The sequence below is a fragment of the Tiliqua scincoides genome, chromosome 2 (genome assembly GCF_035046505.1).
Source record: "Tiliqua scincoides isolate rTilSci1 chromosome 2, rTilSci1.hap2, whole genome shotgun sequence".
In the NCBI taxonomy this organism is placed as follows: Eukaryota; Metazoa; Chordata; class Lepidosauria; order Squamata; family Scincidae; genus Tiliqua; species Tiliqua scincoides.
Genome location: NC_089822.1, coordinates 81,658,104 through 81,670,308, shown reverse-complemented (window position 1 = coordinate 81,670,308; position 12,205 = coordinate 81,658,104). Strand labels below are relative to the sequence as shown.

The window sequence follows — 12,205 nt, the reverse complement described above, 5'->3', positions numbered from 1 at the left end:
AGGTATAAAATACCAAAAAATATCTCAACTGGTCATATTATTAATAGCATGGCTTTTGAATAGTATAAACACATGCTACGTTCTGTACCTATAAAGCTATGGGCCAGGATCCAAAGAGCTTCTTTAGAAATGCCCAAACTTTTTCCTTTGAACAGCAAGCCCCCGTGCTAGATCACAAAGAGGTTTTGAAACTTGCCTCTTCTGTGACATCTCAAGCAGTTTGAGAAATAAGTTCAAAGCCCACATTGGATGTACAACTTGTCAACATGATGTTTTTTACTACAATCCAGATGACAATCTCTGCAAATATGAAGCACTCTGCATCATGTCTTCTAACATGCAAAAAACATTCAACAGTCAAGATTTCAAGGTAGAGTTTTTTAATTTTTCCAACAGATGACATAAAAGCTGTAGCCAATAAATTCTGAAGGGTTGCTGTATGTCTGTAAACTCTCAATTCATACTTCTTTACACTTCACAAAATGAAACACTGCAGTTTGGACTTAAATCAAACTTTCACCAAGGCAAACCAATTGAAATGTACTTTCTTTGGCTCAATCAAAACATGCGGCAGGAAGAGGGGTTGAGAACAATCCCCTTGAAATGGAAACAGTGCATTTCACTCATGCTCTTTAGCATTACATGTCTTGCCACTTCTCTCACTAATTCTGGCTTTTTCAACATAAGTGAAGATGGCGTACTCTGACTACCAGCCATAGGCCTTTGTCCATACTGCTTTCTTCTTGAACTCTGGGAGAGCCCTCAGGGCCAACAGTGAAGCTGAGAAAACAAACAACATTTGATAGTATTAGTCAATACTGGGATGAGAAACGCCTCCACAATAACGTTTAAGTGCACGTGGATGTACAACCCGAAACAGTTTCATTCAGACACTGTAGAGCAGCATGCAACGTCTTCAGTGAAACACCACTGTGATAAGAGCATGGAAATGATGGTAGCAACACGGAAAACAACAATACATTCCTCTTTTGCCAACCCTCAAAACTTAGAGACTCACATGCAACTTCAAAAAAGACCCATCAGTGCAAATCAAGCTGCTTTGGGTCATAGACCTGGAATCCTAAGAGGGCATGCAGGTTACAAGCAGCCAGTTTCCATCGCAGGTGAAAGCAGAGCTAACCGAGTCATAATAGGTCAGCTGCCTTTCTGATGGAAGCTGGTGTACATTGCTTAGTAGAATGTGTCGATTTCACTGCACTTCAGGAAGCAAGTTAACCATGATGGGCATCTGAATACCTGACATCAGTTATGGATCAAGCTCCAACACTAAACAATACTGGTGTTCCAGAAAGTAATCCTAATCTGTTTAAGTTTCTCAATTTTTTTCCCAAAAGCAACTATCTACATTAAAGAGCAAACTATAAAATTAAGATAGATCTTCTCCATCAGAGAACTTACAGCCCAATCCTAACTAAATCTCCATGTGGCGATGCAGCAGTACTGGCACAGCTTCCTCTGCATCCCAGGGGATTTTCGGCTGCTTGGGGTCTCCTTGGAGTAAGAGGACATTTATCCCCTTCTCCCGGGTAAACCCCAGCAGCTGCTATGGGGCAACTTGGACCTGCATCAGTTTAATTGATATGTTGCTACATGCAAGTGGATCAGGCCCGCTGCCGTCACTGCCTCATTCCATCCACCGTCTCCCCTGTTCAATCCTTGCCTCCCTCCAAACCCCTGCACAGGCTTACCTGCTCTGGGGCATGTCCATGGGCCCACCAGCATGTGGGAGGCCACTGTGGCTTCCTCGCTGGTGGGTCTGCTGCACTTGTCAATGGAGGCTGTTTTACAACAGCTATAAAGCAACTTCCACCAGTGTATGCCGATCCCGCAAAGTATGAAGCGGGATCAGAGCTTTGTTTGGCTGGCCGGGAACACAAGAGCCTCTTCCCCTGAAAGGGGATTGGACAGGGACTGGGAGCTGGGCGGGCCCAGAGGGTTCTTAGGGCACCAGCACCCGGCCCACTTTTGCACGTGGGCACGGTGCTGACACCCACCCACCCGTCCCTAGAGCAGTCTGAGTTTTCACTGGTCACCATTTGGGACCGGGTAGGAATTTTTTGCTATCTGCCAAGATTGGCTGGTGGTAGGCAGTTTTTTCGCCTATCCCAGACTGCCAGGGGTCAACGGGTTCCCCTTTCCTACTATCCTTGGTCACTTTATGGCAGGTGGTGCATGAACTGGACTTTGGGGTGCACCTTCAGGTGGCTTAGGCAGGGCAGAACCCACTTTCAGTCCTCAGGAGCCCAGCAGCAGGAGGGCTGGGACGCGGCCCTGACCAGGACTGCAGGGCCACCTCAGAGGCTCGGCAACTCAAGGTGTCATTGCCTGCAGTCCGGCTGCCTCACCCCTGCATGGGGTGAAGACCTGGATAAGCTGCGCCGCCTGTAATGGGACCTGGCTTGGAGTCGGGTGCATGCCCAACCTGGGGGACAGATACGATTCTGGTGCCTTCCGAGGGTCCGGCCTCTGCTGCCCCTGCATCTGCAGGTCTCTCTCTGCCTCTCCTATAATATATTACTTGGTAATAAAGTGGCCCTTTCTCCCAGCTCAAGTTGTCTCGAGTGTTCATTGGGGTGTGCACAAACAAATGCTAGCTACCCCAACAGGGGAGACGGATAGGACTGGGACATTAGACAACCGGGACCAAATTCATGGCACCTGAAAATTCCTTAGAACTTTCAACCATTGGGTCAGAAATGTGTTCCGCCGAGACCAATTAGACTTAATTTGAGTAAGACTGGGGGGGGGGGGGGGCTGTAGCAAAATCCAGGACTTAAAACAATTGAAGAGTAAACTATAATGCCAACATGGCAAGTAAAACATTGTACCAGCTGGCTGAAACTGCAGAGTATATAAGATAGGAGATACTTGTTTTGAGATGGGGGAGGGGTGTTTCCTCACAGCAAACCTGTATTTGTCCTTTCATAAATGTGTTTTGTTTAGAAACTAACATAGTCCTGGTCCTTAATCATATTGAAAGAACCTAATAACTATATAATACCTCTCAGAAGATCTCTAGAAGACTGGGACAGCACTTCATTTGAGCTTTCCATTATGCTGCACAGCCAGTCAATAAACTAGGAATAAATTAAAAGTTAAGGTATCAGTAAACAATTCCGGATCATCATACATCAATTGCATTTAGCCAATCTACTGAGGAAATAAAAAACCAGCACTTTCAGCTCTGTTCAAATTTGAAGCCCAAACTAAATGTTACAAGCCAATAATAACTCAATAAAATGGTGGAAACAGTTGGGAATTGAGAAGCAGCTAGGGAAAGAAGGAAGAGCTTAAACCTTTTTCTGCTTCAGTATGCCTGAAATGATTTCACTCCCCAATGCATACGATTTCAATGTACACTATTTCATTACTGGTGGTGGTGGGGGGGGGGAGGCAAAGAACTTGTTGCTTCTCCAGATGACTTCTGCTGGAAATGGGGCTGCAATGATAATGACATAGTACATGTCAGCCCCCTCCCACTTCGCACATTTAACCTCTCTGTCTGTAAATGATCCAATAGCTAAACATAAAAAATATATTAAATAACCCACCCACCATAAGCCAATAAATACATGAGACTCAGTACAAGTTCAGTAAATGTTAGAAATTCTCAGTATGTTATAGAATCCATTACTACAGTGGTTCTCACACATTTTGCACCAGGACCCACTTTTGAATGAAAATTTGTCAGGACTCACCAGAAGTGATGTCATGACCAGAAATGACATCATCAAGCAGGAAAAAACAATCATAGACTGCAATCCTACCAACACTTACCCAGGAGTAAGTCCCATTTAATGCTGACACAAGGGGGCATGGATTTTTTTTTTTAAATTATTTTAATTTTGGGTTCAGGTTTTATTGTGTTTGATTGTTTTTAAATGTTTTAGTTTTATACATATTTATATATTTTATGTTTTTATACGATTTCTTTTGTAAACCGCCTTAAGTGCCCTTTACCGGGCAGAAAGGCAGGATATAAATTCTATAAATAAATAAACAAATTTACTATAATTGTTAAAAGAATATACATAGTAGCTTGTTAAAAGTACAGGTCTAACATTTCCCCAAAAACACTCGCATACTATGGTAGCATCAAGTCTAATATACTAAAAATAAAATATTTAAATGAATGGGGACCCACCTGAAATTGGCTTGTGACCCACCCAGTGGGTCCCGACTCACAGTTTGAAAAATACTGCATTACTAGAACATCATTACATACCTTTTGTATTTGTTCTTTCCAAGGCTCTTTAGCTAACAGACTTTGTAAGCTACTTGGAAGAAGGGTGAGGGTCTCTTGGATAGCCAGGTTATTGACTGGACACTTGCCCAGATGATTTACAGACAATACTGATGATGAATCTTGCTCTTCCCAGGGAGACCAGTCGGCACTGAGACCAAGCAGCAGCGGTGCAGCATGGTCAGCCCAGGCAACGACAGAACAAGCAAAGATCCACAACAGGAAGTTAAGAGCCTGAAAAGGAAACAAGTGCACATTTTGCTAACGAGCTCAGCTAAGTCTGGAGAGAACTCTAAAACCCCTGCAACAATTTATAATCACTGAGTTCAGATGATCAGACCTGTCAGAGAAAGGGACTCCTGGGAGAAGACCAGCTGACCAAAGGCAATAGCACCTAGAGGTTAGTCTGCACACGTTCCTTTACTAGACCAGCAGCTGAATGGAGGAAGAAACCTTGATTGCTTACGGTGCACTACCCCAGACTACAGGGACCAGGCAGAGAGTGCCACCTTGGAAAAACCTCCTGCAGGTTTAATACCCTAACAACTCAAGTAATGGCCACCAGATAGAAAATTCTCAGCCCACAACCCCTCCCAAAAGATTGCTGCACTAAACTTGGATATGTTTGCATGCTGGTTGAAGTTACCTTGAAGACAAAACAAAAATACATTTCTTAACACAAATCTAGATAGTCAGTAGCTAGCTTAAGGTACTTACAATGCTCAAAGTCAACAAAGCCCCCTGACTCACACATGGGTGAGAAGTGGGGGCTCTCCTCCGCTACTGTACTGTACAGCTACTGTTGCACAGTGAATAAGAGAGTGAGTTAAAAATGAGGAATTCTGCCACCAATTCAATAAGTGGTTTAGGCAAGATACACCCTACAAACCCCTGTAATACAGAGATAAAAGGAATGTAGAGAATTATTTTAGCAGGTTGCTGGAAGAATTCCTGACGTAATGTGCATAAAGCACTTTGAACACACTACTACTTAAATGCTAAGCAGTATTATTGTGTAGGACATTCTATTCTATATCACTTCTCAGTAATGTGGCTATGTTAAGACTGTAAAATCACAATCTAAACAATGCAGCCACCACCATTTCAGGACTAGCTGCTACCTTGGGGGCACTGGCAACAAATTAAGATGGATTAGTTGTAACTGTTTTTAGCAAACAAGAATAATATAAAAGGACAAGAAGTATGTATATATATATTTTTAAAAAAACCATCTAATGTAATTAACAAAATACACAGATGGCTTTCCAAGTGCTCACAACCCCCCCCCCTTTTTTTAAACTATAGTAGATGTATATATTTCAACTGATATTTTTCCTTTTGGACTCCATGTCTGTTCTTTCATGCAAAGAGTCCAAATGGTTCACTTCCAGATTTTAAACATGTGTTCCAAAAGACCACTTTGATATATTTTAATCGGCATTTTAGTTATGAAAGCTAATAGGATAACTTTTAAAAAGGAAAAATTTCCACATGTTCCAATGAAAGGGCATAAATCATAAGCTAAAATGTTTTCCTGTTCTGAAAGCCACATATTATTTTCTTGTCGTGTACCTCTTTGGGAGACACAGCTTGTATAGATGATGTTTTTAAGGAAACATTTCTGATATATCCCATCAGTTCCAAGAGCCACGCCATTCTCTTTAAGACTCCTATAAAAGCAAACACACATATACAATTCTGAGCGCTTTAGCCATAATGTGACATCTTCCCCCACTTCAGTTAATCTACAATGCCACAGTTTCCAGCTTGAGCTTTTCACATTTTGAATGGCACTACTGTCTGCTTGTCTCCAGTGAAAATAGATGAGGTTGGGAGAATCCCTCTCCCATTATTGCTACCCAGTAACTGATATTCTGTGTCATGCTACCTCTGAACATTGAGGATCCATGTAGCTATCATGGCAAATGGGGTGACTTGTGGTAGGATTCAAACAGCATAACTGGGAACAAAGAAGCTCCCCAATATTAGGTATTCTGTGGCTTTTATCAAGCATTCTGCTTCCTCCTTGGATGCTCAAAAAAGAAAAGTGTCAACACCCAGAAATGGTGCCCAGCCAAATTTTTCCCCAGCAATAAGCTTTCACTCTCTGTCACAGGTCTAAAATCTTCTACTGTCCTCGTCCTTTCGACAAATGTTGTATTCCTCTGCCTCCCCCACCCCAACAAGAAACTACTGCACCTCAATATTGCAGCAGTATTGCAGCAGGGAGGCTGTTGAAACCTATCCACACAGCCCCAACTCTGAATTTCAGCACCATCATTATTTTCAACCAGGAAACAGCAAAGACATTTGGAATAAGTACAGCCACAGCACAGTGATGGATGCCATAATATAACGGCAAAAGAAAAGCACATCTTCGCTCTACTAATCTAAAAAGGTGAGGGGGGAGTGATCTTAATCAATAGGAATGATATTGTCATGTATGATTTACACTGACACAGAGCAAACTTATACAGTTTATGTGCCATAAAGAGTTTGGCTAGTGGTCCCTTTTAGCGATAAAGTAGTGAGTAGAGATTTTATATACCACACATCCTCTTAGGGCGTAATCCTAACCCCTTATCTCAGTGCTTTCCAGCACCGACATAAGGGCAATGCAGCTCCAAGGTAAGGGAACAAACATTCCTTTAATTTGAGGAGGCCTCCGTGAGTGACACTCAACTGCAGGATGCAGCACATGTCCCATTGGCACCGCTATGCCAGAGCTGGAAAGCACTGACAGAAGGGGTTAGGATTGCGCCCTTATTCATTCATTCCTTCATTCACTTATCCAATTTATATCTCACTGTCTTGGTCTTACCTGTGTTTTCGTGGCTCACAATTCGTGCATGGTAGAAACTGTGCAGCATCATCCAAACAATGATTTCTTTCTGTGGGTATGCGGCCGCCACACTAATCACATCATTCCATCTCAGCAAAGGAAGTCGGCCTTGTGAAACTAAATAGGCTTTGACTAATGTGACCTTTTCCAAATTGTTCTGCAAAACAAACCATGAGGTAGATTAGGAATAGGAAATAGACTTTTTGGTGCAAGCTTTTGCTAATTATGTAAAGAGGTGAAGTGTTTTCTTCTGGTTACCAAAAAAGACCAGATACAACAGTATGTCCCAAATAGAATTTTCTGTTAGATTTTGATTTAGCGCATATTGACTCTGGGTTTTGCTTGACCCACTTTAGTTACAAAAGATGGCTCCAAGCTTCACAAATACATGCTTTACATCCTCGCCTCCACGGGGAAATTCCTTCCTTCAAATCCTCTCTGTGACATTAACTATGGCTTCATGTTATAAGTGCTTCATTACAAATCATGGTTAATGCAAGCCATGCTTTTCTCATGAACCAGAAATTAACCCTGGTTTCAATACTAATCATCATCATCATCATCTTTATTTTTACACCGCCTTTCTCCCCGAAGGGACTCAATATTTGCAAACTATTTGCAATATTTGCAAAAATATTTGCAATAGGCTTGTTCTGAGGGATCTGATTGGTGCTGGTGCAATAGAAAACATAACAAATCTGAAAATGAAAGGTTAGCGGAAACAGAAATGTTTGAGGCCCCTGAGGAATTCCAGCAAGGATGAGGCCATTCTAAGAAAGTTCCACAAACTGGGCATTGTGATGGAAAGGTTCTATCCTGAGTCACCACCAACCACACCTCCAGAGGTGGTGGCACCTGCATCCTCCCTTGTGGGGGAGGGCAGATTTGTATGGGGAGAGACAGTCCTTCTAGTACCTAGATCCAAAGCCATTTAGAGTGAGTTAGCCATTCAGTAAATGATGAGCATGCCGTGACTTTGAGAAAAATCAGTGTAAAAAAATTAAAAGGAAAAGGCTGTGATAGTTAAAAAAGGAGAGTGACAGTTAAAAGTAAGGCACCAAAGCAGAAGAGTCATTAGAATCTGGAAACTCCTAAGCCATTTAGACACTAGTAACATGGCCAAAAACATTTTAACAAATTAATACCCACTGAAAATATGAGATGCAAGTGCACGTATGCCACAAAAGCATGCACTGCCAACACAACATAGCATAAAATAAAAAAGAGATTTTATCCTCAAGATTGAGGTCTCCAAACCCCAGCCTGGGGGCCAAATTCAGCCCTTGGGAGGGTTTTATGCAGACTGCTCTATTCTTCAGCCTCAGAGCTAAAAACAGCTTAAAAGATGCACTTCCAGGTATACACCGCATTCAGACACCAGAGGTGCTGAATGCAATGAAATGGAATAATTTATTTTCATTACATAGCATTACATTCAGCATCTCTAGTGGCTGATGGAGAAACACAGCTGGCATATTCCTCATCAGCCATTTAGAGGTGCTGAATGTAATGCTATGTAATGAAAATAAATTATTCCATTCCATGGCATTCAGCACCTCTAGTGGCTGAATGAGATCTACACTGATGCTGGGAGACCTGGAATATAAATATAAAGTTTGTTAAACTTAAAACAGAGCAGAAACTGAGACAAAAAAGTTTGTGATTTTAGTCATAGGTTGCTTGATGCTTTTTCAGAATCAATTCCCCCCTTTTCCTGTGCAAGTCAATTTTTCCCTCTGCTGCCCTCAATCCTTTTTCAAAATCCATTCCACCCTCTTCCTGTGCAAATAAGTTTTGCCCTCTGGTCCCCTCCTCCTTTCACCTTCACCCACTTATTGTAGTGAATCATTGGTTCTCCATTTATTTATTTTATTTTATTTTCCGGCCATTGACACCGTGTTAGATATGCAATGAGGCCGTCATCCCGAAAAGTTTGGAGATCCTGCTCAAGATCTAGTACTTAACTACATTACCTTTGAGATTTGGGAAATTCGATCAACTTCTGTATCCGCCATTTCTGAAAGACATTTGGCTGTATCTATATACATCTTCACTTCGTTTTGCTGAACAATAGAGAAGAAATGTGTGCTTTAAATCAAGCAAAGTTAACAGCATTGCTAAACCATGAAAATAGCAAACTCTGACACTTTTGTTTCAAAATTCCTACTCTGGACAGCACATACATTCATTCACCACAGCTACGTCCCAGCCACCAACAACAGACTTTGGACTACACTGTGCAGAAAGAAACACCTGTCTTTCCAGCAATGTCTTAGCAGAAGGATTTTACTGCTGATGTTATTGGATATGCATATTAATGTAAGGTGGAACTCAAATATATCAAAATACAAACAGGAGCCATTTGATAAGTGCATGCCCAAACCTATTTTGAGGGTGACATAAAATAAAAGAAGCAGAAAGCAGTACTGCAGCCAACCGCCTACAAGTCGATCTCACAGATAAGTCAATCTCAGGTCTTGAACCCCAAATCATGGCATTTTCTATGACCCTTGGATAAGTCAGGGGTTAAACTTAGGGGGGTCTGACTATAATTTTGTCTGATTTTACCTGAAGCCAGATCCTGAAAAATAACCTTCCAATAATTGTTACCTAAAAACTGTACAGTTTCTAATTTATTAAAAATACAATAAAAGTTCATAAGATGCATTTTTGTTCATTAACTTTTAAAATTCTGGTCTTCACAATATTTGTGTAAACACTGTCAGAGTAAGTGCCTGTAAACAGCATACCAGTGGAACCATCAATCAAATCCTTCTTTAAGGTGCCTGATGTTTTAAGCCAGAGGCTCTACATACAACATAAAACATGTAATTGGGAGTGTGCAGTTCAGTTCACAGCAGGGAGATGAGCAACAAGGACTGAGCTGCGCACAGTTGCAACCCTCTTTACTCAGAAGCAGACCCACTGCTTTCCATGGGTGTTATTCTTAAGCAATGGTGCATTGCAGCCATTTTTTTTGGCCAAAAACCAGTTGTCAGGATTTTTTTTTTTGCTTCTAGGACAGTGTTTGTGGGTCAGGATCCACTAGGTGGTTCATGAGCCAATTTCAGGTAACCCATTCATTTCAATATTTCATTTTTAATAGATTTGATGCTACCATGGTATGCGAGTGCTTTTGGGGAAATGTTACAGATCTGTACTTTTAACAGGCTACTATTTATATGCTTTTAACAATGATAGTAAATGGGACTTAGTCCTGGATGTGTGGGTAGAATTGCAGCCTAGGATTGTTAAAAATTTTCCTACTTGATGATGCCACTTCTGGCGAGTCCTGACATATTCTCATTCTAAAACGTGGGTCCTGGTACTAAAAGTTTGGGAACCACTGCTCTGTACTACTACACTGCATAGAGTATAGTGCATCTACACTTCTGATAGACAGAGCATTGGTCTAGATCAGTGAGCAGAGGAGCAGTAATGTGATGGACGGTCCATAACTTTGCATGAAAAAGGTCCCAGGTTCAATTCAGGTAGGACTGGAAAAAACTCCTGAAAATCATTTTGAGGAAGGAAGGAAGGATTTACAGAGATTCCTGACTGCAGACTGTGCTAAAGTTAACAGGTGCAGTTAAATCCCAAAAGTTACCCAGAGGGCAAGGCAAAGGTGAGGGTGGCAGGAACCATAAACTAGGCAATCCTATATTCACAAGAAAATGTTTGCCCATTGCTCCAGGAGCTAAATGAATCTACACAGACAACTATGAGTTGTCGGCAAGCATGCCTCCACTTTTAATGGAGAGAAAAACACAGTTCCCCAGCTAGCAGTTTGGGGAAACACTGGTCTAGGTGAACCACAGCATCTGACTCAGTGTGTCTGCAGCTGCATTGTCGCTAACTAAGCAGAATCATAAAAATAAAAACTAAAACCATTAGTTTTTATTAGCCGTTAGTTATGTGATTTTTCTCTGTAAACCGCTTTGTCAACTTTTCGTTGAAAAGTGGTATATAAACACTGTTAATGAATAACAATAATAAAAACAGTATGTAACTAAAAATAAAGCCTTCTAGCATACTTCTTTAGCATACAAAAGCGCATTTAATTGCACTCAAGAATACATATTTGCCACACCTATGTACATATGTACAACTGCACAACTTCCCTAATCCCCCCTCACATACACACAGTATCAATGCTCTGAATTATTCAGCAACATTCATTTTGCCCTGCCCATAATGTTTAACACATGATTAATGGACAACTTCTAAATTCATTTGTCTTGGTGCATATCCCTTACAATGTCACAAAGGAACGTGTTTTCTTTAAAAAGACAACCCACAAATCCTTTCTCATTTGCCCTATGCACTCTGATCTTCAGTTCCCTCAATGACATTGTATCAATGTACAACCTAAGAGTGAAAAACTGGCTTCATTAACACCAATAGCAAAGTTTACATACTGCAACAGAAACAAGATTTGATTCACTATTTCAACTGCATAATCATCCAAGAAGCAGATACAATTTTCAATGCGGACATTTTTATGTTGTCACTTTTCTTAAAAAAAAACCAACTAAAAAACCAACTCTGATACATTGTCCTACAACACAGCTATATGAAGTATCGCAGATACTCCCCTATAAGTCGATCCCACAGATATTTTCTATAACTCTCAGATAAGTCAGGGGTTAAACTTAGGGGGGTGTCTGACTATAGTTTTGTCTGATTTTACTTGAGGCCAGATCCTGAAAAATAACCCACCACTACTTGTTACCTCTGTAGTCTCTAATTTATTAAAAACATAGTAAAATATCATAAGATACATTTTTATTCTTTTTAAATTCTAGTCTTCATTACCTTTTTGTAAGCACTATCAGAGCAAGTGCACTGTAAACAACATACTAGTAAAACAGTGGTTCCCAGCCTGGTATTCATGTACTCCGAGGGACACTCAACAGGACCTTTAGGGGTACTTGAAAAGAATGGAATAATGGTAGAAAAGGGCAGGTCATGCTCCAGAATGCCTTGCAAGGACCAGTGAGGCAGGAAGGGAGGTAGCTGGTTGGCTGTGAAAGCCCCACCAATAGCTAGTTTTTGGTCATCAATTCATGCATGAACCAGTGATTGAAAACCAGCACAGT

At 41.2% G+C, this 12,205-nt stretch overlaps 1 protein-coding gene across 2 annotated transcripts in view; it reads right to left on the bottom strand.

Annotated features, from left to right (window-relative positions):
• Positions 1–363: 363 nt before the first annotated feature.
• FOCAD (focadhesin) overlaps positions 364–12,205 on the bottom strand; it is a 148,784-nt gene continuing 136,942 nt past the window's right edge. For both annotated transcript variants that reach the window (XM_066613797.1, XM_066613796.1), the window contains exons 39-44: positions 9,080–9,169; positions 7,086–7,263; positions 5,837–5,934; positions 4,247–4,498; positions 3,023–3,098; positions 364–780 (exon numbers count right to left, since the gene is read on the bottom strand). In XM_066613797.1, coding sequence (XP_066469894.1) covers positions 707–780; positions 3,023–3,098; positions 4,247–4,498; positions 5,837–5,934; positions 7,086–7,263; positions 9,080–9,169 — 768 coding nt within the window. In that variant the 3' untranslated portion in view covers positions 364–706. The remainder of the gene's footprint in view (positions 781–3,022; positions 3,099–4,246; positions 4,499–5,836; positions 5,935–7,085; positions 7,264–9,079; positions 9,170–12,205) is intronic.